We start from the raw sequence: 27,755 nt of genomic DNA on the forward strand, positions 1-27,755 counted from the left end.
AACTCTATAATAAAATATATTTTATAAGTTAAGTTTTTCAAATAATAAAATAAAATATTCTAATACATATAAGTGTACGTTATATTTTTTATTAAATATGTTTTTGGTCCCTTAACTTTCGGTGAATTTTGAAATTAGTCCATTTTGAAACTTTGGACCAATTTAGTCCTTCATCTTTCAGAATACGTGGATTTAGTCCTTTTAATCAAATTTTGTTAGGTTTATTTGATATTTTGTACGCATTTTAGGATTGTATTTGAGTTGTTTATACTGTTTGACACATTTTTGCTTTAATGTTAAGTCAAATACTATTGTGAAACGCGCTTGAAATGTCAAATAAATTTAACAAAATTTGATTAAAAGAACTAAATCCACGTATTTCAAAAGATGAAGGACTAAATTGGTTCAAAGTTTCAAAGTGGACTAATTCCAAAATTTACTGAAAGTTAAGGAACCAAAAACATATTTAACCCTATTTTTTATAATTACTTTTATTATAATGTATTAATAATAAATTTAATTAATTATAAACTTAATGATAATAAAGAGATTGTGAATTTCAACATATGATGTGTTTGGATAGGAGAAAAGATTTCAGAGTCCCTAAGTGAATGAATTTGGGAAAATTTGAAGATATTGTGGTATTGTTTGGATTGAGGGAAAGATAATATATTTTGAATGAATTTGAGATAAAAAAATTTTATATATGATATATTATAAAAATATTTTAATGAATAAAATTAAGTCATTATCATTTTATGTTGGAAGTCTCACATCAACTAGAAATAAAGAATTTCATAATATATAAGTGAGGTTTTCACCTTACAACTGATTTTGTGGAATTAAGTTAGACTTAAAACTCACTTTTAACATTTTAACATTTTATTCCACGGCTTAAAACTCACTAAAGTGATATAAATTTAAATATATATTTTTTTATGCAAAAGCACTATTTATGCATAAAGAGATGAGCATAAAGCACAGAAAACGGAAAAAATAATTAAAAAAAGAAAATAACAATTTTAATTTTTCCTTACGTTTATGAACTGATTTGAAATGAAATCACGTATATGATTGATTATGGATAAACCTATAACAGATTATATATTTTTAATATTTTATCTATAATATTTTTTAGATGAATAATTGAAGTAAATAATATTACAGTAATAAATAAAATAAAATCAATATATTTCAATTTTAATAATTTTAAAGTAATTTATTTTAATATATTGTTATATGAAAATCTTATTTTTTGTTTAAATTTAAATATCATTTTAATTCTATTTTATATTTTTCAAAAAAAAGATTTACATAAATTATTTTAAAACTTTATTTTAATAATTAATTTTCGAATATATAGATATACAAATTTATTTTATCACATTCAACGAAATACATCATTTTTTTCCTTTACTTTTCATGCACTTTGTCTCTATTTAAATAACTTCAATATATTCCCTCTTTCTTACAATAAGGTTATAGATTGTTTATAAATGGTCTCTTTGCTTAATCCGTCGATATCAACTCATCTAACGAGGACATGATAAAATAATTAAAAGTAACCTCAAAATATATTAGATCAAACATTTTTTACAATATTAATAAAATTTAGATCAATATGTTTGTAAGGTCCACTTTTTCTATCCCTAGTGTTTAATGGTCTAACCTTATCTGTTAGGCCTAAGGTCAGTTTATAGGATACCCCAAAACCATTTTATAGCCCTAACCCTCTCATTCTGCCTCCATTTCACAAGACAACCCCTTTCCCCACCCTCTCTTCTCTCTTTTCAAAGCTCTACAAGGGTTTGAGCCAGTTTCCTCTATAGGCCATTCGGAAGCCTTCCTCAACTCATTAATCTGTTCTTGGAGCTGTGGTGCTCATTGTTGGATGCTTATCGTTGTCCACTAGCATCTATCCAAGTAAGGGAAGCTAGAGTTTTTCTTTTAATGTTTTCTTAGTATTTGTTTATTTCCAGTTCAGTTTTGTGTTTATAATGCTTGTATGCAATTGTGGTTGCGCGGAAATTGTGATGTTGTTTGGTTTCGAATGTCTGATTGTTGCATGCGTGAACATTGGCGAGAATTGATATTTTCGCCAAGGCGAGCACGTCTCGCCTAGACGAGAATAAGAGAAGCTCGCCTTGGTTTTTGCTCGAACTCTCGCTTAGGTGACGAGCTTCTATTTTGAGCAACGAGTTATCTCGCTCAGGCAAGGAGGTTCCGCTTAAGCGAGAACTCGCAAAAACCTGCAATGCTCCCTGCTTGTAATCTCGCCCAAGCGAAAATTTTTAGCTTAAGCGATATTAGTTTAGCTTAAGCGAGATCAATTTAGCTTAAGCGAGATCAATTTAGCTTAAGCGAGATCAATTTAGCTTAATCGAGACCAGTTTAGCTTAATCGAGACCAATTTAGCTTAAGCGAAATCAGTTTAGCTTAAGCAAGAACTTTTAGCTTAAGCGAGACCAGTCTAGCTTAAGCGAGACTAGCTAGCTTAAGCGATAATTGCTGCAGAATTTTAATTCCTTACTTTAACTTGTGGATTGATTCAATTACTTTTAAAGGCATGAATCTGTGATTATGTATGTTTCATGTGATATTGACTTGCTTGGTATGAATCAGTGCATGAATCATGATTGGTCGATCGGTTGGATATTGACATGAGATTGTTATGCTCGATAAATCTATGGTTGGTTGGTGAGAGATGGCTATGGTATGAGATTAACGTAATTTCATGAAACTCTTGGTGAGATTTCATGGTGGTGTTGGATGTGATGGATGTAATTCTATGAAACTCTTGGTGAGATCTCATGGTGATGTCGTATGTGATGGACGTAATTCCATGAACATCTTGGTGAGATCTCATGGTGGTGCTATATGTGATTGACGTAATTCTATGAATCTCTTGGTAAGGTTTCATGGTGGTGTCGTAGTGTATATAATTAGGTTAGTCTCATGTAGAGCAGACTGACTCAAGTGGTGAGAGTAGCATAAGACCCTAATCTTTGGCAGGATAATGGCCTTAGATGTTTGAAGGCTAACCTTGTACGTGGTAGGGTGAAACCCATTGGCAATGGCTCTGCAGAGCAGTAAAGACCACTACAAGTGCAAGCATCCAGTGAATCTGACTGATTATATGTATCCGAATAAATTGAGTCTTAGAGTCTTGTTGTTGGCTATCACATGCTTGGTTGATTGATGAATTCTTAAATCCTAAATTGCATGCTTAATTGTATGATAAAAACCTTTTTAATCTAACTTACTTTTTCTGCTTGTGTATGTCTTCTTGTGTGGTTTTCCTTTTTGCAATGATCACCAATTCCTTTGTATGAGCAAATATAGGAACCCTTGGTGATCGTAGTGACAACGGGAATGCTGCAACTTAGTTGGTCATGGATTGATGTTAAGCTCACTGTTGAGTCCATATATGAAGAGTTTTATTATTTTGTAATCCCTTGCTTATGAGCAAAACTTTTGGACATTTGTTAAACCTTTTATGTTTTGTCCCTGACATTGTGTAGTGCCTTTGTCTCCTTTAGTATATTTGGATGACTGTAAAATCCTTTGTACTTTAAACCTTGTATCCTTTAAATATTATAAAATATACAAATATTTTATTTAATTAAATTTATCTACTAAATGGGAAGTTACATCATTAACACTACAGTAACAATTTAGATCTAAAAAGTATGTTTAAATTTACCAAAAAGTTTACATTATATAAGAATCAAGATTAAAAAAGTTTATAAATATTTTATTTTGTACAAAACAACTTCTAATAAATATAAAATCACGATAAAAAAATTGGAATAATAAAATAAATAAACAAAACATTTGTGGTTTTGTTTATTCCTTAGGAAGGTATATATAAGAAGAACATAACTTCTAGATATGAAGGTTTGGCCAGAATTGGTCTAATTTTCTTCACAAAGACCTCGTCACTATCTCCCAATTTTCATGTCATCCAATGCTGCATCCCTTTCTAACTTTTTTTTTTCTTTCCAATATAAGTATTTATTAATACTCTAGAAGCCATGGAAAAGGCAATTTATATTCAAAGCATTTCCTACTTTGTTTAATTGTCATTTCAACGAACCCTACCCATGTACGGATCGAAGTTTAACTAATTTTTTGTTCCATTGACTTCATCACCATAACCCCTTTGAACACGCAAAGAGTTGAGACCACATTCCAGCCCAAAATTCAAACACCATAAAAAAGTTGCACGAGTTGAAGTCTCAATATCATAGCCAATGTTGTCGTGTGCCTTTTGGCAATAGGGATGAGACGCAACTTCAACTATTTGCATGCCGTTAAGATCAAACCACTCTCGTGGATAACAATGATGTCAGTAATAACATTGGTTTTCTCGAGAAACATCTCTTTGATAATTTGTATCATTTAATAATTTGTATAAGAAGAAAATAGTTTTTAACAAAATTTTTTATATTTTAAAAAAAAAAGAGAAAGTAAATAGTAATGAGAAATGATGTCAAATTATAATAAAAAAAAGAATAGTGTTAAAATATTAGTATTCAAAATATTTAACTATAAACCATACGAGATTAATGAAACATTTGTATATGCTTTATCTAGAAACTAAAATTTACTTCCATTTTAATAAGCATTATTTGTCAAAATAATTACAATAAATTACCAACCATTTTTTTTTAATTTTGAAATTTCAAAAGCTTGACCGTTATCATGAGAATTTTCAAGTTTAAATTCAAACTGTTTACCATGCATATAAAAAGAAAAGGTGAGATATTATAGGGTGTTATATTTAAGTACCGAAAAATTTGAAGAGATTTTTTTTTTTGTGTGAAATAATTGACCATCTAATATCTGTCACATAATTGATATCACTTGTAGCAATTTATCTTTAACACTTATCCCATCAAAAACTAAACTTATGACCAAAAAAATACTTGTCATTAAGGGAAAAAAATTCTAATTCACAACGTAATAGTTCAAGTTTCATTATTCAGCGATTTGATTCAATTAAAATTTGACACAAAGATAATTGATACAACTTAGAAGAATAATTTTCCATCATTTATCTGACTATACATAAAATCAAAATCTTCTAATATAGTTGTTTGTTAGAATTGGAGATAAATAATTAAAAATCCTTGAAAAGAGAAAAATATTTTGAAAGATTGTGATATGGAGTGTTTCAAGATATGAAATCTAAGGAAATATTTTTTTATATTATTATTATTATTATTATGGAAGGAAATATTTTTTATATTATTATTATTATTATTATGGTCATAATTGTACTAAAATTAAAGTAGAGAAAAGAAAATATTTTTTGGCCTTTTGAAGGAGATAAGGCATTTTAACAACATGTGATAGTTATGTGTTCAAAAACTTATTTGGAATATAAGAAAATATTTAGTTAATGTAGAGGATTTTTGGACTGTGATTTTGTGGTATTTTAAGAAAAAAATATGATTGATAATATTAGAAAAATAAATTAGAATGATTTGAATAAATTTAGAGATGAAATGAAAATTTGATAAATATGAATATTTTATCATTGAAGTTGATAGTTACTTAACAGTATAATATTTTTAGATTTGGTCAAATGATTCGTTTGATTTTATGGTGTAGAAATTTCTTGAATTAATTAAGTGAACATATTCTTGATATACTAAACGAAATTATATATGATTGAATGTAGTAGGATTTGATTTTATTAGGTAAAAAAAAATATGTGATAAAAATTATTGGTGTAGAAAAAAAAATATTAAAGTAAACAATGAATATAAACAAGAAACATGTTAATGATGTAGTTTTAGAATGAAATTATTTGGAGGCAGATTTTGTACATTTGAAAAGGAGAACTTTGATTATTATTTAATAAAGAAAGAAGTAAAATTAATAAACTTTAATATAATTTTTTACTTTAAATATTAGTTTTCTGAAAATCAATAAATTAATTTCTTTATTTAATAGCTTGAAAATCATATATATGGTGATTTTCTTATAATTATACTTCATTTTAGACACACTCTTGTTTTTATTTTATTGGTAATAATAACGATAATAATCTCGTAAATAAATTACAAGATGAATAAATATAAATAAATAAAATAAAAGAATATATGTGGTGAAAAATTAACTCCCAATAATTTCATCTTTGATATGTTAATTATTTATAAACATAATATTTTAGATTATATTCTAGATTTATAAATATTTTGTTTAAACTTCATAATTTAAATGCAAATAGAAATAGAAATAAAATTTAAATCCAAAAATAAATACTTGCAATGTCATCAAACTATTTGGATGATTATTTGTTCCTGATTCACATTATGCTAGCTTAAACCATTGCCCCCAAAGAAGTGTTTTTCATAATTTAATGATTGTTATGGCAATAAAAGCGCGTTTTGATTGTATGAAAGCGACATCAACCATCCCAAAAAAGACTTCAAACTTCAGATGAGAAATGCCGGCAAATTCTTTTGCACATTTCTGGTGACATACATAATCACAAACATTATTCAAAATTATATTTTAAGGCTATTCTTTCATTTAAATTCGTTCACAAAGTTCTCCGATATGATACGTTTTTAACATGGAATATATAATTATGATTGATTAATCATGTATTTAAAATATATTCAATCGTTTAAATAATTTATTCCCCAAATAAAACAATACTTGTCTTACATTCCAAATCATTTAAGACCTTAAATTTGTTAAATATTGTAAAGCGAGATTTATCATTAATTGGACTTTTCTTATATGATACTATTAGATATTAATATTTTTATCAGTAAGACTGTAATTTTAAAACTGTATAATTGAGCAATTGAAAACTTTAAGCAATACAATCGAAAAGAATATTGTATTAATCTTGAAATTTTAAAATTCTATTTCAGTACTATAAAATTGAATATCTTGATTTTTTCTAAAAAAATATTGCAAGAGGTATAGACAAAAATAAAAATGGAAATTTCACCAAAACGATTAATTATTTAAAAAATTTGAAGCTAATTAAGCATACTCATCTTTGTTAACGAAATCTGAAGCTAATTTTTCATTCGTGGAGACGCTGCTGCATACCATTATACCATATATTCATTATTTCTCAGATTTTGGTTTGTTAGTGTGATCGTGAATATAATATTAATAACTTTTTGTATTCACCAAACAACATATTTAAGTAAACATGAAAAATGGGCACCTCTATTTGCATTGCACTTTTGTTTTTGGTACCTAATATATGACAACAGCTATCTTAGCTTCATTTGATGAATCGTTGTGATTCAAATATCAGGGTCTTCAACTTCTGCCATGAAACTACTACACAAAACCTGTGGACCTTCTTCAAACACTTGAACCTCAACGAAGTAAGTGAACTTCTAACAAGTTATGCTTTTTCCGACAATTTTACTCTTTAATTACATACTCAAATCCATTTCATTTCACCCTTTTAACTTTTACACGTTATTTCCGCAATTGGCGTGTTTAAAAGTTTACCTTTTTACTGAGAGAAAATAAAGTGAGTGCAAAAGGGTATGTACTGGGCAAGTTACGTTTTTATTCTTAAATGGATTCTTCATTCATTGCTTCTACTTGCAGGTGGGTTTTTTTTTTTTTTTTTCCTGAAATCCAAGCAGTGGGGGCAGGTTTTGGACTTAGTTTCAGAAAGTGATACTCGAATACTGTTTCACCCAAATACACGAAGAAGAAACCTTCAACTTTCCACACCGGCTAAAAACCATTGACTTATGAATCCAAAGATCACCGACTGAGTCCAACCTAAGAAAACCAAATAAAAAATGCCTCACAAATTGCCTTAAATCCAAGCACAGTGGTCACTTTAATCAACCTTCACACTCATAAGTCCCAACATCTTACACGTTTCAAGCTAATAGGACACAGAAAATGTACCACAAAATTGTTACATAAACTGCAAACCGTTCGTACAGCGATACCAATTGACCACATCAGATTCTTATTCATTTGGAAAAAAGCAAACCCTCTTGTTGCTTTCTCACAAAATATATGCCTAATCTCGCATATTTAGGCCCAAAAATCAAGTTATGCCGAGATATTATTCTGCCACCGATTTGGGTGTGCATCAGTGACGAGAGTTCACTGTCTAATAGTGACTCGTTCGATGGGGAAATTTTCTTGTTCCCAAGTCTCCTTCTTATAACTTGGTTTGAAATCTTTCTGGAAGTAAGAATAAAATCTTAGTGGTGGAGTGGGTTCGGCTTAGTTGAGCATTGATGGGTGCTAGAAACCTCGTTATGCTCAAAACACACATTGAATCTATCAACTTGTCTTTTGGAAATGGTTTTGTTTATGAAAACGTGGTTTGGGCTTTGGCTTCTCTTCGGGTTTTCTTCTACAACTATGTGCTGTATTCCTTGGGTTTGATTCTCAGACATATCTTCAGGTTTGATGAATTTTCTCATTTGGGTTATTGTATTAAGAGTTTTTATTTTATTTTTTTGCTAAGTAACTGGAAAATTGAATACTGATTCCCTTTATTTCATGTTTCAGATTTCATACAGAAGACAGGAAAAGCGAACACCTTATTCAACATGATCCACTCGATCAAACCAAGAGGAATCAGATTGAAGATTCTAACATTGACGGGATCGCAGAGGAGTTAGCTAATTTGCTATTTCCGATCTTTGATAATTTTTATGTAGCAATTGATGAAAGAGAAGGAGAAACAAAGTGCCCTGTTTTATTTGAGAAGGAATCCGATGCAAATATTCATGAAGATGCTGATAATTTACAAGGAGAAACAAAGTCCTCTGTTTTAAGGGAGATAAACTCTGATTTTCATCAAGATGTAAAGAAATTAGAAGGGGAAACAGATTGCTCTGTTTTGGAGGAGAAAGACTTGGATATGTGTGAACGTGGAAAAAGAAGAGAAGGAGAAATAGAGGGGTCTGTTTCCATGGAAACCGTCTCGTGCGTTCATGAAGATGTTACGAAAATAAGTGAAGATGAAACCGAAAGCTCTGTTTCCACGGGGGCAGATTCCAATTTACTTCGAGAAGACGAAGAAGAACAAACAAAAGATTCCTTCTTCACAAATTTTGAAGCCGATGATTTGATAGAAGAACCAAGTATGCTGACCTTCAGTTTCCGACAAAATTATATAGCTCCAAATGTTTCCCGTAATCTATTTTCCAGTAATGAAAATATTTCAAAAATTGAATCTTCAGAGCGTAATTTGGAGAAAGGCCTTGTTTCTCAAGAAGAAGAACAGACAAACCTCACATCCAATTCCACTTCTGATCCAAGCTTTCAAAGTAATGCATTTTGTTCAAGTGATTCATTTGATGATGACGTTCTAAACGATAGCACATTTCAATCTGATTCCGGGTCAGAATCATGCAGCAACAACAACAATGACTATTCGGTAACACTTGAAGTTCTTAGTTCAAACCATTTTTGTGAAGGATTTGGTACTGAGAGCCCTGAGGAGAATACTGATGAATTTCGTGAAGAATCTCAATATTCGCATGACAATGAAGTCTCACGCGATCTCAATTTTGATCTTGTTGAGGACAAAAATGAAAAGGAAAGTTCTTCATACCATGGAGAAGACACCATGTGGGAAGATAAATGGGATGAATCAGATTTTGACGAAGAAGAAGAAGATGACGATGACTTTGAATGGGAGAACGATGCGGTAGTGGAACAATTGAGAATGGAACTTAAAAATGCAAGACAAGGAGGGCTTGCCACTATTTTAGAAGAGGAAGAAGAAGCAGAGTCTCCAAAAGTTGTTGAGGATCTAAAGCCACTGAAGATCGAAAAGAAGATAGAATTCAAAGATCACATTGTTGAAATTCAAAAGGTTTATAGGTGCTATGCAGAGAAAACTCGGAAACTGGATGTTTTGAATTACCAGACCATGCATGCAATTGGTGAGGACCAAGTTAATTTCATTTCATTTGCATGCATTTCACCTTAGATTGGGACATGATCTATTCTTTCATTGAGTTTTTCATTTATTTCTTTGGCAATAAACTTGTTCTTGGTTAGTGATTGACATGATCACGGACTTTGCTGCTGTGTGTAGGACTTCTTCAACTAAAAGACCCTCCAAAATTGTTTATAATCCCAAAATCCACCGTCCAAGGTGTGAAGCCTCTAATATCTCAAAATTTGTGGCCACGCAAGGCACTGAATCAGATATCTGATCCAATACTGAAGTTTGTTGAAGATCTGCACAGAGATTTGGAATTGGTGTATGTTGGGCAAGTTTGCCTCTCGTGGGAAATTTTGTGTTGGCAGCACAAGAAAGTTAAAGAGTTACAACAATATGATTCTCAATGGCGTCGTAGCTATAATCTTGTGGCGGCTGAATTTCAACTCTTTCAGGTCCTCATGCAACGCTTTTTGGAAGATGAACCATATCAAGGTCCAAGAATTCAAAACTACAACAACAACCGTTGTGTCATTCGTAACCTGCTGCAAGTTCCACCCATTAAAGGTAACAGAAAGCTTAACTTCAATTCTAATTTTACTCCTTTCATTACAAATTATTGATATAGGTTTATGAAAAAAAAAATATTTTTAGCTTATTTTCTAAACTTATTTATTTATTTTAATTGTCTTTACTACTATTTAAGAAGGCATGCCCTACTTTTTAAGTATATCACATCAACAAGAGATGATATGTAATGTCAATGTCTACATCGTACTAAGTTTTTTAAATTATGAACCAACAGAAAGTATTTAAAAGTACACGCACAAACACAAGTGAGATGTTATATTTGTAATTAACTATGCTTTTATGACTATGTACAGATGACAATACGAAAGACAAAAAGATAATCAAGTTGGGTGAAGAGTGTGCAATCAATAGCGAAAGGTTGGGAAAAATCATCAAAGAGTCTATGCAAGTGTTCTGGGAATTTGTGAGAGCAGATAAAGACTATAGCAATGTCATCAAAGCTTCTCATAAAACAGGAATTGATCTCAAGGACGTAGCGGTTTCTGATCTTCTTGGGAATGTTCGAACTCAATTGCAAAAGGTTTGTTTTTTCTTGTAGAAAGATTTACATTTTTAATATGTTGCTTGACACTGTAAGATGATTATAATTGACCATGAATGTTGCAGAAGGAGAGAAAGCTAAAAGACATAGTAAGGAGTGGGAATTGTATAGTGAGAAAGTTCCAAAAACACAATGAAGATCAGATTCAACTTGATCAAGAACAGTTGCTTGCTCAAGTGGGATTGAGATTGGTGTCAAGGGTGTTGCACATGAAAAAGTTGAGAAAAGATCAACTAATGTGGTGTAATGAAAAGTTGAGCCGAATCAATTTTGTTGGCAGAAAGGTTCAAGTGGAGCCTTCTCTTTTGTTTTTTCCTTGTTGATTGATTCATGTAGCCCTTCCAGTACATATATTCTTGGATGTATAGAAACCTGCTTTCGCAGAAAATTATACACTAGTTATGTTATACATCATGTTGACATGGTGATGGAATAGTAAATCAGTTTTGGGATCAAATTTGATTTCATTTTGGTGCGTGTTTGAGGGGAGGTGTAAGGAAGAATTTCCTTTTAACAATTTTTTTCGTTATGTTTTGTTAACTTAGACATTATATTAATTCTTTTTAGTATAGCAACAACAAAGGTTCTCACTGTGATAAATATGTATATCTTCACTTAGAGATTTAAAAAGTTATTAACAATAATAATTATCAATATAGTTAGTTACTTGAACTACAAATTCAAGTACAAATTTCAGGCTCGATCCAGTTTTAAAAGTTTTTAATTAGAAGACTCTACAGAGTTAAACAAATACATCTTTTTGGGGAATATACCTCCTCTATTGGGGGAGAGAGAGAACTTAATTCTTTGGTGGAAACTAGTTCTGGAGGCTCAACACATTCATCATTATTCTTTTTCAGTTTTCAGAATGTATAGGAGTAATTAACTCTTTTATTCACGGGGGTTAGACTTAATGTACCTTAACTCGTGATTTCTGCTATTCAATATATTTCTTTTCCATACTATCATGTTATATTCTCAATCTTAATTATATAATAAGTATTGATTGCATATTTGTGGTATCTAATCATTGGATACAGTATTAGAACCTAGACTATAATAAACAACTAATTGATTGTGCATCTAGACATAGAGTACATCATTGGTCATTCTTAACATTCGAATTCAGTACTAATGTAACGTCCTATTTAATAAATAAACTTACTTAAACGACATGTCACACATTATAATATGAAGAGCAAAGTTTCGGAGTATAACGTTACTCCTACAAGTATCCAAGGTACTAGAGAGAAGACAAGACACACCATGATGCCAATACAAGGTATAGTAAAGAGATCCACAGTAGTACAAAATGAAACCTAGAGGCAAGACAATACAATGGTCGTAGCCCTAAAAGAAAAACCCAAGCGAAAGGAATCTAGCCCAAACAGGCTATGCAGCGGAGTCACCATTTCCATGTTGACCACGAGGATTTCTCGCATATGCTCACATCAATAAATTGATGATCACCGCAAAGAGAGAAGACCACACATATAACAATCAAACAAGCAAAGGGTAAGCTAAAGCAGAAAATGATTTATTATGCAGTTACATACAATTTCATAGTCCAAGATGCATATGTCAAGCGATCATGTTATGACTTGCAAACAATACACTAAGACTCAAGACGCGACTCATCCAGATACATATAATTAGTCGGATTTAGCGGATGCTTGCACTTGTAACGGCCTTCCCTGCTCTACCGAGCTAATTGTTACAGTGTTTCTTTCCCCCACACACAAGGTTAGCCTTTAAAGTGTTTCAGGCCTCCTACTACTTTCACCACTCGAGTCAGTACGCTTTATGTGTGACTAACTAACTCTTTAGAGTGTCAGGATGTGATCCTTACCTTGAATCCTTACTAAATTATATAAATGAGGCCCCATCATGAACTCCTACTAACAGGAGTCATGGAATTACATCTTGACCAACTGAGACACCACCATGAGATCTCAGCTAGAGATTCATGGAATTACACCCTAACCAATGAGGCACCACCACGAAACTATCGTGGAATTATGCCCTAACCACATACAAATCATGTTTCACCAACCAAGAGTGTACTTGTCATGCATACCAATCTCATGTCAACATTTATAACCAACCTTCATTCATATTCCATACCAAAATCATACCAAACTCATCATATTCAGCCCATGAACCATTCCATACATGCAACATCACTCAAAACATGCTTTAACACAATAATCCAACTAAACATGTGACCTTCATCCAAGAATAGAGAAGTAAACAAAACAAGAACGCATTCTCGCCTAGCTCTCGCTCAGGTTGAAGGTTCTCGCTCAGGCGAGCTCCCTTCGCCTAGGCGAGAGCTCGAAAAGGGGAACAATGGTGTTGTCGCGCTCTCTCGCTTAGGTGAGACCTCCTCGCCTGAGCGAGATGGGCTCTCACTCAAAATAGGAGCTCGTCGCCTGAGCGATAGCTCGTGCAACACCTGAGTGGGTTTTCTGATACTCTCGCTTAGGCGAGATCCACTCGCTTGGACGAGATTATCAAATCTCCGCCACTGTTCACGCAAGCCAGCACAAAAGTTATCCAGAGCAAGGCACAATACATGTTCGTATTAACTTAAAAGCCATAAAATCACTAAAGAGCACAAAATAGAACTGAAACGCAAGCATAAGTACATTTAAATGCGGAACCCTAGCTTCCCTTACCTGGAAATAAGCTAGCAAGGACTTCGACACCCAACAGTTGAGCACGACAGCTCACGGAACAGATTTGTGAACTGAACAAGATAGCAGAATATATTTTAAAATGAGCTTACTACGAAACCCTAACTGAAAATACGAAAATATGCTTAGAGAGGAGAAGTATGAGCTGGAGAATAACTTACATGGAGCAAGAAAATGAGATTGAGCTACTTGACCAAAATTGGGGCTAAACCCTAGTAGAGCCTTTGTGAGGAAAAGAAGAGTGTGAGAGTACTATTTTTGCAAGAATGACAGAAGTGAAAGGGGTTTGGTTGCCTTAGGGGCCTTGAACACCCTATAGGCTAGCCCTCAGACCCATTAGATTTTGGGGCAGCCCTTAAATATTAGGGCTAAAATATAAGTGGGCCTTACAACTAAATGCGAACTTTTAATAAGGAATGTCTAAGACTACATATCAAGATCGACACCTCGTACCAAATGGTTCTTTCCACCCTCATAACAAAATTCCCTCTTCTTGCTCCTTACGAACTTCCCCATGTGATGAAACACTACATTCAAACCCATGTCCTGTATTTTTATATAACTATCAATCAAACTAAATAGAACCAACATAATCGTAATGCAACCCAAACCTACAATGATGATCGACACCGTTAACAACCACACATGAAATGCAAATAAAGAACAACAATGTACACCGGTAAAACTCCTAATTTTCCCATCAAAACAAACACAAAAACAATAACCTTACTTGTACTTGTGTCATTTTTAACCGCAAATTCGATTTCATTCGCTTCGTTAATGCGTGTTCGAAAATGATCCTTACTAGTCCTCTTCAACAATCTTTATCAATGAACCCAATCCTCTTTATCAATGTTGGTCTTCACCAGGAGCTTTTCATGACTTTCGTTTTCAAATTCCTTTAAACAAGAAAAATCACAAAGTGATTGAAATGAAATTGCAAAAAAGAAAAAAAGAAAAATCTCAATATATTTACAAACGAACTATGGGTGTTAAAAGGGTAAGAAAGCATATAATTGTCCAAGCCTATGAAATGTTTATGTTATATCAAGGAATCTCATATTTTAGAAAATATACTCACATATAACAAATTACTTCATTGGTTTAAGAAGAATGTTTGAGAAAGAATAATTGAATGTCAAAATTCTAAATGTCTTGACAGATTTTAACAACCAAAAGTTACTGCAATGTTTTAATCAAAGGATTAGTATATCATATGTCTTGCATCTTTGTTTGGTAAGAGAGTATAAGTTAGAAAAGAAAAATAAAATTAACTCTAGAAAGAGGGTTTAAATAGTTTAAAACGTTGCTTTGAATATGGTTACAACTTGTTCAATTAGATGCTTGAAGGGTCACCTTAAAGGTTTTATAATCATGATCACAAAAGTTTTCTTAAGATGTTTTAACATACGATTAAGAGAAACAATGTGAGAAACGTTAAACACTTTAGGTTTTATACTATTTCATTATAAACTTGAGTTATGTCTAATTATCAGGTGCAAATTTCAAAGGGTTCCACTAAACAATAAATGTTTACTAGTATTCTCATTGTCACTTCTAGCTTACAAGAGTACAAAACCTTTTTATCCTATCACTAAACTCTATTGAAGTTTAGCAAGGACTACACAATGTCTCTTACTGCTAAAATCCCCATATTACATGGAAATTTTCTTGCAAATTTGTTAAAAAAATTAGCAAGAATTTTTTTTTCCTGCTATTTTTTCTAAGGATCTAAATTGGCAAATAATTCCTTTATAGGTAATTATTTCCTACAAAATTATAAAATTCGCAAGTATTTCCTACAAAATTTGTTGCGAAAAGTGTTTTATACAAAATATTTTGCAAAAAAATTGGCAGCAATTCCATGCATTTTTTTTTTCATAACAAAATTTATAAATATTTCCTATAAAATAAATTAAAATGAAATTGGTAGGAAATATGTATTTTTTTAATAGTATCTATAGAATAAGTATACAAACTCTTTTCATGTTTTTACAAGGTTTTTCACCCAATTGAGTGAATATGAAATACAAGACTCCTTCTCTTGATTAAACTTCAGATAAAGGTGAAGGTTATACAATGAAAACATATTTCATTAGATGTCATTGGAGAGATGAAATTTTTTAAGCACTATCAACTTTAAAGAAGGAAAGAATTAAGAGCTTATACACACATAAGAATTTATTTTCATAAATAGATAATAATGTAAATGATGGGCTTCTATATATAAGTGTCACAAAAATGTTTGTTCTAACTAAATGTTTGTATATTGTCTTTGGATTAAAACTTTTAGAAAATTACTTGACTTTTTCTCAACATTCCAATGTAATACTCTATTTCATGAGTGAAATGACATGTTGTATTTTAACAAGTATGCTAACCATACTAATGACACTTAAATGAGTATAAATTGGGTTGGTTATTCATGTATCAAGACCTTCTTTGAAAATTTTGAAATTTTAAACCTTTTTCAAAATATATAGGTAATTGTAGCAATATTGATTATTTTTATTCATGAAGTATATTTATGTACATATTATTATAAAGTTTCCATCATTATACATTCTTGAAGCTTTTTGTTTTTTGTAATTTTAAAGGTAAATCGTAAATTTTTGGTAAGTCTTATATGTGTAAATAGTTCATATCTTTAACACTACTACAATAAAGGGTTTTAATATTGATTATTTCCGACATTGTACTTTGGTTCCTAAACCGAAACATATCAAAGCTAGGTAAAAAATGATCTTTTAACTTCGATTTTAAACCAAAGCATAAACTTCGACTTTGGACTTCAATTATCTTTAAAACAGAAGCCCAAGACAATTAAAAAAAAAGGAATAGGTTTCGATCTTGAAAAATAGTTAAAGCCTATTTAGTTATATTCTTCGGTTCTAAACAACTTGTGGTATTAAAAAAATCATTTATTTCCATACGAACCAAAAACAAGCAAAAAGCAAACAATATAAATTTTCATGCGATTTTTTCAAGATTTTACGATACATATACAAAAAGAAATAAATGAAAACATCATCATATCATTTTTAGTGTTAAGAAGAGGGGAATGCAAACCTAGGAACATAGTCTTAAACAAGAACTGAATCCAACAATAATGGTTCAAACTTGAACACATGATAAACAACGAATGACAAACACATAGCAAAGTTTTGTACAAATTTAATCTTTATATATAAGTCTTCTTAAATTTAATCATTGAAATTTATAATTTTCGCATAATTAATATATGTCATTCATAATTTTTTAAAATGGTTATTATGGTTGTTAAATTTTTTATAATAAATTAACTAATTATTATAGATTTTTATTAAAATTAAAATAATATATTTTATGTATTTTTTTTCTAATAGTAACTTTAATTGTTTATAATAAATATAACTATTATTATTATTAAATTAGCATATAATATATTTGGGTAATTAAATATTATATATTTCTATAATATTTAGTTTAATAAAAAATTATTTAAAATAATTATCTGCTTACACACACATATATATATATATATATATATTAATTTTAATTATTTTATTTTATATTATATCTATAAATATAAAACAAACAAAATTACTCGTAAATTATTATAGAAGAATATAAAAAATTTAATCCATTTTTCTAATTGCGACGTGTAACATTCGTGACCGTCCAATATCATCCAACGCAGATGCTCTTACTACCCTTGGATCTAGGTTGTGCAAAAACACTCATTTTATATACTACCGCAGCACTTCTTCCTTTCCTCTCCCCGCTGCTACCGTGGAAGAGAAACCCTAGGTTTTGGAAGCTGATCGGAAACAATGGTGCAGCGTCTCATCTACCGCAAGCGCCACAGTTATGCCACAAAATCCAACCAGCACAGGGTCGTTAAGACCCCCGGTAATTTCTCTTCACCCTTACAGTCGTATATTTCTATTACGTTGCGTCGTTTTGCTCGCCAGGGTTCAGTTGAGTGTAACGTGCTGCGGTGCTGTGGTGTTTGATTGTCAAATGTAGGTGGTAAGCTGGTTTACCAGAGCACGAAGAAGAGGGCCAGCGGACCCAAGTGCCCTGTTACTGGAAAGAGGATTCAGGGGGTATGCAATATTTTTTTTTCTTATTTGAGGATTTTGTTTCTCAAAAAGATCTTTAAAATGTTGTTCTTTTGAAAGCTACGTGATGCATGATTTGATTGAATTAGTAATTATATATGATGGAAAGATAGTAAATGTGCTTGGGAAAGATTGGTTCGTGCTTCGGCTTGTATCTTTGTAATTGGAATTTTAAGTTAGTTATTGTGTAGATAAATCTTTTTGATTGCGTACATCATCACGATATGATGGGTTAAGAATTTCTGATGTATTATGTAGTGTATGCTTTTGTATGAAGGTATACAAAGGGCGGAAGACACTGGAAAATTAGGATTTTTTGGTTTTGAGGCCTTGAGGCAAATTGTTCCAAAAGAATCATGCCTGGATAATAAATGGTGTTAACCTTAGCGAAAGAATACTAGTAATATTTGATTGTTTTGTTATTAATTGTTTCATTTGCACATTTATATATCTTTTATATTTAATTATTTATTCAAGTATATGTTACATTTTTAATGTTTATATATACTCTTCTACACTATTCACGATTCAACTATCATGGTTTTTGGGGCCATCCACCTGTTGTATATATTCCGAATTATTTTCCTTCAGTATTGTTCTATCTGATTTTCTTTTTAGAGCAGTTTTCGATTTTGCACTGCATGGTCCATATTTCTTTGACTGGTTACAGATTATGTATGAATGATGCAAGGATTATTGTTCTATCTGGTTTTCTTCTTAAAGCAGTCTTCAATTTTGCACTGCTAGTTGTTATTAATACTTGCTTGGCAATTAATTGCAGATTCCACATTTGAGGCCTGCTGAATACAAGAGATCCAGGTTATCCAGAAACCGGAGGACTGTGAACCGGGCATACGGAGGTGTGTTGTCTGGCAGTGCTGTTAGAGAAAGGTTTGTTTTGATCAATCCTCTTATTCTGTGGTATGTTTATTTTCGTTGCGCAAATTGATAGAGTACATTTCTCAATCATGTGTCTGGTTCTGTAGAATTATTCGAGCTTTCTTGGTTGAAGAGCAAAAGATTGTGAAAAAGGTCTTGAAGATCCAAAAGGCAAAGGAAAAGCAAGCATTGAAGGGCTGAGTTTAATGAAGCGATATATCTTTTTGGAGGGATTTTAGGTTTGGTGATTACCGTAAAGCATGAAATTTATTATTAGAGCTGTTTCCATGTTAATTTGTGTTTGTGTTGAACTCATTCTAGTGTTAACTTTGTCGACAACTCCATTATGATACAATTTTGTATGTCACGATTTTTTCTTGTTGGATTATCGTTTTCTGTCAGTAAAATGATACTTGCTCGTTAACCTGTTCATCTAGAATAGAATAACACTGCTTTGTCACTGCAATTTAACCAAACGAACCAGTGGTTTTTAAAGTTTGAAAGGGCAAGTTCACTAATACCATTGGTTTTACTAGATGCATGGCTAGTTTAGACGACTTATGTTATGTGGGTAAGTAGAATGTGTGGTACACCAGATTTTATGTGGGGACGAACGAAGGCATTGCATATTAGTAGTGAATCTTGCTGAAAATACCACTGGTATGGATATGACTTCTGTTTGCATTCTACTACATATTCTGTACGATAGTTTTTTTTTTCGACATTGCAATATAATTCGTACACCCATGAATGGTTGTTTTGGTTAACAAATGAATCTGCTTATACTAGAATCATTGGTTGTATGAACCACGTTGTTAAAAAAAATTACGCACATGGATAAATATGGTTAGAGAAGATGTTTAGTATGAATGTTTGAGGTGTTTTATAGGACTTACTACGGTAATGTTTTAAGCGATATTGTTTTAAACACTCGTTTTTAGGATGTTAGCATTCGAGTGAACTTTTGTAAAATGGTCGGTAGGACTTGTAAAATTAAGATAAATAAATTCTTTAATATGTATTTTTTAGATGTTACTATTTCATCTATTAATCTAAAATCAATATTGTTAAGAAAATTGATGATTGGAGCTTATGATTGTCATTGTTACAAAATCGGATATTTATGTTTTCAATGTTCCAAAATTAATTATGCTTTGAACTTAAGAGATTAATAGTGGGGAAATTATTTTAAGTATAACAAGTTATAAGATTTATAAAAGTTTACAATAAGTATTGTATAAAAAACGTTTACAATAAGTATTGTATAGTTTAAAAGTTTCAAGTATCACACTGACGAAAGAAATAGCATTACAAATAATCTCCCATCACATAAAAAACGTTTACAATAAGTATTGTATAGTTTAAAAGTTTCAAGTATCACACTGACGAAAGAAATAGCATTACAAATTTTATAGATTTCAAAAGATGTAACAAAACATGTCTAACCAAATTCAAACAAGTTTCAATTTTCATATTTTAGTAAATGTTGTATGCTTTATATATTTATATTCAGAGCATTTATCTTATAATTCTTATTTTGAAGGTTCGTTTTAATAAAAAATGCTGTTAATTTAACCATTAAATATGAGTAGGTTGAATATTTATCTATTTGAACATATTACTAGAAATTTAAATTCTTCTTGTAGAAAAAAAAAAGAATTGGAGAAATTGGTAGAATAGTTTTTAGAAGATGAAGTCAAAGTCATATTAGAAGAAAATTTTGAGCAAAAGTCAAAACTTAACATTGTTTGTTGATGTCAGTTTGAGGACCAGTGTGATAATTTTTAGACTGATTGTGAGAGGTATGATGTAGCTAAATGAGTCGCTTTTAGGTGTCAATTTGATCCATGATCTATAAATCAATTCTAACCCACTCTTGAATAAACCCCTTTTCATAGAAACATCAAATGAGTGGGCAAAAACAAAGCCCTAGTCCCCAAAGCCCTCTGTTAAAGTGGGTTAGGATCAGGGTTAAAGTGGACTTGGTCCCATTACAAGACTTCAATTAACTCTTAAATATAACAACTTTTGCTTAGGTCAAAGGTTGAGCCAAGCCATCTCAGCTTAGGCCAAATTGATGTTCTAACCAAGTCAGCTATAAGCTAATCATGGCATAACCAATCATGGTTCCACCATATGGCCTATTGCCCGTTAGAGATTTCTAGGGGAACTTTAGTTACTATTCAATATGTCAAATCTAGATAAGGATAAGTACCTAACATTTTGAGGTTGTAAGTCAGTAACTATCCTCACCAGTTTCAAGACAGAGTTAGAAAACCTTGATATCAATTGAAATTCAACTTACGGAAAGGATTCCACGATCGTATCCAAATACTCATATTTTTCACTAAAATACTATCTTATTTTAGATGTAATAGGAAGTAAATCTTAATGTTCCCAATACATTTTTCTACTTCACCTTGCTAGTTCAAAGACCAAACAATAAACACCATCAAAATTGTAATCTCTGCTAAAATATAGAAATTATTTTGTTCATTGGTAAAAAAACTAAGGGAGAGTTTACTTATCAATTCGAGTAAAAACATTGTCCGACATGATCACCATTGGATTCTCTCTAAACAAAAAAGACTCCTGCTGAATTTAACAGAAGGAAGTGTCATTAAGAATCAACTCCCTCCATGTCTACAATCTAACCACCAACTCTAAACCCAAACCAAAAGCACAAATACTAATACACAATACAACTTCGTGTCCAACTAACTAATCCAATATCCTCAACAACACACAAAGTAAACAACACCACTAGTAGTTATCAATCCTCAAATGAAAGGAATTATCCTAATAACAAAAAACACAGGATAAAAATCAAACACATTACACACCTTGATTTTCTTGAGTAATTCTTATTTTGTCATCCACGACACAGAAGAATCCATCATTATGAGATTAGCCTTCACACTTTGTTACCACAACCAATAAACAAAAAGAATTCACTTACATCCAACCCGAGAGAACCAGCCTCTTCATCCAAGCTTAAATATTGAATAGCACGCGTTTCACTCTCCATGATTGTCATTGAAAACACCCATTCCAAACACATATAAAAAAAACTTAAGAAGAAAAACCAGTAAATAAGAAACCTTCATGACGTATTCATTGAGTTGTAGAGGTAACCTTTGTATATGCGTAGTGTAACATCCCAGTCAGATATTACTAATTTTAATAAAATAAAATAAAATAGATAATAATTACGAATTAATTTAAACTGCCTTTCCCAAAACGCGGAAAAATTTAAACATTTACTAAACTCGTATATTTAAAATTCATAATTTCCACTAATCATTAGAAGTTCATAAACCAATTGAAATACTACTGTGTAACGAATTACATGATCATCGTCAAACACACACAGAAAGGGTGAGTTCATAACAATACAAATATAAAATTAATAAAATAGAGATTCCCCGCCCACCCCCCAAATTGCTTTATTTAATCTAAATTGCTTAATCTTAGCACTCGATACCCAATGATTTAATATCATCGTCTCATTATACAAATGAAACTACTAATCCATTTACCCATACAATTACTTGACCATGGGCCTAGGATATATCATGCTTCCATGAACTTGCCCGCTCGTGGTCCAACCTCTACGAGCCTCCCCACTCGTAGTCCAACTCTACGGACCGTGTGATACATCCAACTACGAACCTACCCGCTTGCAGCAGCCCTCAAGTGTGAGCACAAAACATACGAACCTCCTCGCTCGTATCCTCTCACGAGAGCATCATTAATATGAACCACCCCGCTCATATTAATCACGCGTTCACCACCAATCATGAACCTACCCGCTCATAACCCTGTCAAGCATCTCCTGATCCAAGTCCATATCTCAACACATCAAAACGAAATTAAGGAAAATACACTACCCTATATAAGATACACACTCAAGATAATCTTAGGGATTCCAATGCTTCCACGAACCTGCCCGCTCGTGGTGCAACTCTAGCGGTTTTCCCTTTTAACCCAATTCTACTAGGTCACGTTGTCCTTCATCCACACGCTCTCTTTAATCCTGACTTCATTTTTACACTAAATTGCCAAAAGAAATCGCATAGACATGTTTTAAGCATAGAAACACATGAAATGCCTCCTGTAGAAGAGTTACTGCATGCAACCCATAAACATCCCTTAATTGAATATGTTGTATTTTATATAATTTTATTATATAAAGTTATTATTCTCCATTTTGTTATTATTGTGGATTAACATTAATAAAAAAATTATATTATTTGTTAGTATCAATTATATTGCACATGATTATTTAATTTATGGATAATACATATTGGGTTTCTGATGAATGGTCCATGATGTGTTCGACTGTTTAATGAACAGTCTGTGATGGAATTAAATATTCAATAACTTGTTTAGAAATCTCTGGTCTCTACTAGTAACGATCAATTTTTATTATGACATAAAATTATACTCAAATACGAGATACATTTTAGAATAACCTACTACAAAGAATGCAGTACACCTCAACACACGTATAAAAATTCACCTACTCTCTCAATGATCATGTACGCTTCCGTGTTCTATTTTTTAATATTGGGAACTACTAAATTAATTTAGGGTTTCTTGTTTATATGATTGATATTTGTGATGTATAATATAACAATCGGTATCAGAGCATGTTAGATTTGAAATCAAATTTTAACCCTTAATTGGCATGAACCCTAATTTTTTTCCCCCAAGATGTTATATGCCTTTTGTTTGAGAATTAAATTTCGAAACCCTAATTGTTGTAAAATTTTCAAATTTGTCTTTCATGTTTTTTCATGGGTTTCAAATACTACAATTCCGAAAGTGTTTACGAACCCTAATTTGGGAGTAGAAACCCCAATTTCTTCTTCTCGCATGGGGTCCTTATTGAGCATCATTCTGATTTGTAGTTCAAGGTGGGGAACAATAGTGGGTTTAGTGGCGTGATGGCCGACGTTGGAACGTTCGCAGTTTGTGATTTGGGTCTGTTGTTCTGGTAAGATTGTTTGTTTCAGAGGCACCTTTCTTCTCGCTTTGGAGGTACTGCTCCTTCATCTTATGTGGCTTAATCGTTGTGATACAATACTTAAAATAAATAAAGGAAATGTTAGGGTAGATTTGTAATTACATAAAGTTGTAATAGGTATTTTGTTAAACAGTTAGAAAAGAAATATATAGCAAATATGTGAACCCAAGGGCAATGCTTTTTGGCATGGAAAAAATTCTTATAATCTATGACTACACAATACGATTTATGTTCGGTTTCCAGTCTACAACTTGGATTCCCTATAATCCTTGGTAGTTCTTCGAGAGAATTATTTCATCTCCTAACTCTACTGTTACATTGGTATCAGAGTTAGGTTTTGAAGGGAAGGCTCTTCATTGGCATAGTGCATATGTAAAAAATAATAGATTTGAATAATTTACCTTTGTGGGAAAACTATACATGTATTCTGTTGGATCGTTTTGGTGCAATCTGTGATGATCACATGGCTGAGTTGATGCAACTTCAGCAAAAAGGCTATATCACTGAATATCATGATGCAATTGTATCTCGAGTTGACTTGTCTCAATCACATCAGCTTAGTTGTTTTCTTGGGGGTATGAAATAAGATATGCTGATGATGGTGCAAATGTTTCAACTAACCACCGTCATGAAGGCCTTTTCCTTAGCAAAAATGGACGAGTCTGTCAACACTAACTCTTCTCCAAATACATCATTTTCCAAATAGAGCAAGCCCAATCTAGTATCAAAACCCCCATTATTACCAACACCATCCAATAAGGTTGACAATTCCAAGCCTCACACACAACTTACAAAACACTTAACACCAACCGATATGACTGAACGAAGGAGCAAAGGATTATGATATTTTTGTGACGAGCCTTTCACTCCAACTCACAGTTTGACACACAAGAAGTTGCAAAATCATATCATGGAGTTGGATGAAGGATCGGATTCTGAAGTAGATCATTGTGTTGGTGAAGACAATGGCACGAATGACGTAGTGGACCCTTTGATTTCTGTAAATGCTTTGTCTAGTTTAACAAACTTTTGAACAATGTGTGTGACAGGTCTGTTTAAGAAGAACCCTCTACACATATTGATCAATATTGGGAGTACTAATAACTTCCTAGATGTGTATTTGGCTAGGAAGTTAGGATGCAAAATAGAGAAGATGGATCCATCGAATGTGACTGTCGTTGATTGAACTAAAGTTCATATTTTTTCTGTTGTTAAGGCTTTTACTTGGTATTTACATAATACTTCTTTTCGGTATGATATGATGTTGTTACCCTTTGGTATTGTGACATGGTACTTTGTATTGAGCGGTTGATGACTCTAGGTGATCTCACCTGGAATTTTAACAAATTGACAATGGCATTTTCCGTGAATGGTAAGAGATATGTGCTTAGGGGGGCCTCCCACAATGAATTCAAGACCATTAAGAAGCTATAATTCCATAAAACCTTATCGTCAGGGGTTCATCTGTCAATGCTGTAATTATGTCCTACAGAGAGTGATGTGTTGTTTAATTCTTTATCTACGCATGCAAACCAAACCTTGATTCCTAGCAACATTGAAGAGTTATTGGATTCATTTACGGATCTTTTTTAGGAACCTACCAAATTGCCACCACGAAGAGAGGGTCATGATCACAAGATTACAGTAGTTGAAGGAGCTAACCTAGTCAACAAGAGACCTTACCGATATGCCAAACAGTAGAAAGGCATTATAAATGGGTTAATCTAGGATTTTCTCAAGTCCGACATCATTCAAAATAATAGTAGTCCATACTTTAGTCTAGTAGTGCTAGTTGGGAAAAAGATGGTAGTTAAAGGCTTTATGTTGATTACCGCAACTTGAATAAAACTACTATTAAGAATCAATTCCCTATTCCATTGGTAGAGGATTTGTTAGATGAATTATATGGTTCAACTATCTTCTCCAAAATCGATCTAAGATCTGGATATAATCAGGTGAGGATAACATATGAGGATGTCTATAAAAAGACATTTAAAACACATGCCAAACACTATGAGTATCTAGTCATGCCATTTGGGTTGACTAAGTCTCCCACAACATATCAAGGATTGATGAACACCGTGTTTCACGGATTTTTGAGGAAATTTATTTTGGTTTATTTTTAAGATATCTTGATCTATAGTAGAAGGATGGAAGATCATTTGACTCATCTACATCGGGGCTTGGATGTTATGCGGGCTAATGCTTTATATGCCAAGAAGTCTAAATGTTACTTTGGTGTTAGTAGAGTTGAATACTTGGGACAATTTATATCCAACAAAGGAATCTCCACTAATCCTACAAAAGTTGCAACAGTGAGGCAATGGCCATTACCTTAGTCATTAAGGCAGTTGAGGGGTTTTCTCAACTTAGCAAGGTACTACAAAAGGTTTGTGGGCAAATATGCATCACAACTAAGCCCCCTCACTGATATGTTGAAGATAATTAGTTTTAGTTAGCCTGAAGAGGCAAAGCTTGCATTTCAATCATTCAAAGATAATCTGAGTCAAGCACCATTTTTTGCTCTACCCGATTTCTCTAAAGTTTTTGTAGTAGAGGTGGACGCTTCAGGTTTGGGAGTGGGCATGGTGATAATGCATGATCATCATCCCATAGCATTTGTCAGCATATGAAAAAGAATTACTCGTGGTGGTACTTGTAGTCCAAAAGTAGAGGCATTACTTCCTTCACAAACAGTTTGTAATTAAGACTGATCATAGAAGCCGTAAGTACATCTTGGAACAAAGGTTCTCAACAACTTTCCAACAAAAATGGTTGGTGAAATTAATGGAATTTGACTTTATAATCAAGTATAAACAAGGTACGAAGAATGTGGCCGCTGATGCACTTTCTTGGGTGCAATGTGATGCCTTGATGATTCACCAACCTAATTCAGACCTAATAAACAAGATCAAAGCATCATAGCTAATTGATGTAGACTTATAGAAGCTCTTTGCAAAACTATAGCAAGACCTTTTATCTCCTAGACACTATAATTGCGTAAGGGGGGAACTTAGAAGGAAAGGTAGGTTGATGATTGGCAAAGATCAAGAGTTAAGAAAATTAATTCTTACCTGGTTACACTCTATAACTTGTGGAGGTTATTGAGGGTGAGACGCTATTATCCAAAGAATAAAGGTTATAGTATATATGAAGGGCATGACTAAAGAAGTCAAAAGATTTGTTCAATAATGTAGTACTTGTCAGAAATGAAAATGATGAAGGCGTGACCACCACCACTTCCTTAGAAGCTCCCTCAAGAAGGATCACTAGAAGCATGTCTAGAGGGGAGTCTTCTATTCCATCATCTTCATCTTTGTTTTGCATCACTTTAGTTTGATTTTCCTAAGTTGGTTTCTAGTTGACTTATTTTGGTTGACTTGTTGACTTTGACCCTAAAGTTGACCTTTGACCAAGATTAGATTAACTTAAACCAACATGTTAATCCTTGTTTGTCTTGTTTTGTAGGTAATTAAGAAGAAGTAGAGTATGGCTAGGTGGCACATGGTGATTTGAGCACTTGGATGATGTAGAAGAGAGAGGAAAGCAAAAAGCATAAAGTAAACGCAAAAGTAGACATGTACCTTGTCTCCTTTTGCCTTTTTGGTTTATTCCTTTGAAAGCTACTTGGTCTCCTTCCTCTTTTGGCCTAGAATCCTCATGGGAATGCATCCACCAATCATGATCCTTCACTTGGCCGAGACTTCACTAGCTTTAGGTTTCTAGGGTTTGCTTGTTAGTCCATTCCATGTTTTTGTATTTGCTAAAGGACCCCTATGAACTCCTATTTAAAGGGTGCTCCTTGTCTTGTAAAACGGTTGATCATTTTGTTTCTAAAATATTGTGTTTCAACCATCATATTTTCGTGAGCTCTCCTTCCTAGAAGTGAACTCACCTTTGCCTTATCTTGCTTGCAAGTGGCGGCACCATCACTCATCTCTAGGGTTTGGTTGGCTTAGATCCCCCCTATGAGTGGCATGCTTCTTCCATGCTTCATCTTCTA

General features: G+C 32.5%; 2 protein-coding genes across 2 annotated transcripts; both read left to right on the top strand.

The window, feature by feature from the left end:
- Nucleotides 1–7,604: 7,604 nt before the first annotated feature.
- LOC114175628 (uncharacterized) lies at nucleotides 7,605–11,502 on the top strand. Its single transcript, XM_028060393.2, has 5 exons — nucleotides 7,605–8,419; nucleotides 8,527–9,911; nucleotides 10,067–10,480; nucleotides 10,798–11,024; nucleotides 11,111–11,502. The coding sequence occupies exons 1-5, from the start codon at nucleotides 8,250–8,252 to the stop codon at nucleotides 11,366–11,368; spliced, it is 2,454 nt and encodes an 817-aa protein (XP_027916194.1). The 5' UTR covers nucleotides 7,605–8,249; the 3' UTR covers nucleotides 11,369–11,502.
- Nucleotides 11,503–17,432: 5,930 nt separating this feature from the next.
- LOC114176674 (large ribosomal subunit protein eL34-like) lies at nucleotides 17,433–19,147 on the top strand. Its single transcript, XM_028061784.1, has 4 exons — nucleotides 17,433–17,632; nucleotides 17,750–17,829; nucleotides 18,626–18,735; nucleotides 18,831–19,147. Exons 1-4 carry the CDS (start codon nucleotides 17,554–17,556, stop codon nucleotides 18,922–18,924), a joined length of 363 nt encoding a protein of 120 aa, XP_027917585.1. The 5' UTR covers nucleotides 17,433–17,553; the 3' UTR covers nucleotides 18,925–19,147.
- The last annotated feature ends 8,608 nt before the right edge of the window (nucleotides 19,148–27,755 follow it).

Source organism: Vigna unguiculata, chromosome 3 (genome assembly GCF_037176805.1).
Source record: "Vigna unguiculata cultivar grain cowpea cultivar isolate G323 ecotype 2 chromosome 3, ASM3717680v1, whole genome shotgun sequence".
In the NCBI taxonomy this organism is placed as follows: domain Eukaryota; kingdom Viridiplantae; phylum Streptophyta; class Magnoliopsida; order Fabales; family Fabaceae; genus Vigna; species Vigna unguiculata.

Coding starts and splice junctions, on each gene's coding strand:
- LOC114175628 (XM_028060393.2), top strand. CDS start 8,250: ATGGGTGCTAGAAACCTCGTTATGCTCAAAACACACATTGAATCTATC. Junction 9,912..10,066: donor CCAGACCATGCATGCAATTG/GTGAGGACCAAG, acceptor TGCTGTGTGTAG/GACTTCTTCAACTAAAAGAC. Junction 10,481..10,797: donor GCAAGTTCCACCCATTAAAG/GTAACAGAAAGC, acceptor GACTATGTACAG/ATGACAATACGAAAGACAAA.
- LOC114176674 (XM_028061784.1), top strand. CDS start 17,554: ATGGTGCAGCGTCTCATCTACCGCAAGCGCCACAGTTATGCCACAAAA. Junction 17,830..18,625: donor CTGGAAAGAGGATTCAGGGG/GTATGCAATATT, acceptor AATTAATTGCAG/ATTCCACATTTGAGGCCTGC. Junction 18,736..18,830: donor GGCAGTGCTGTTAGAGAAAG/GTTTGTTTTGAT, acceptor CTGGTTCTGTAG/AATTATTCGAGCTTTCTTGG.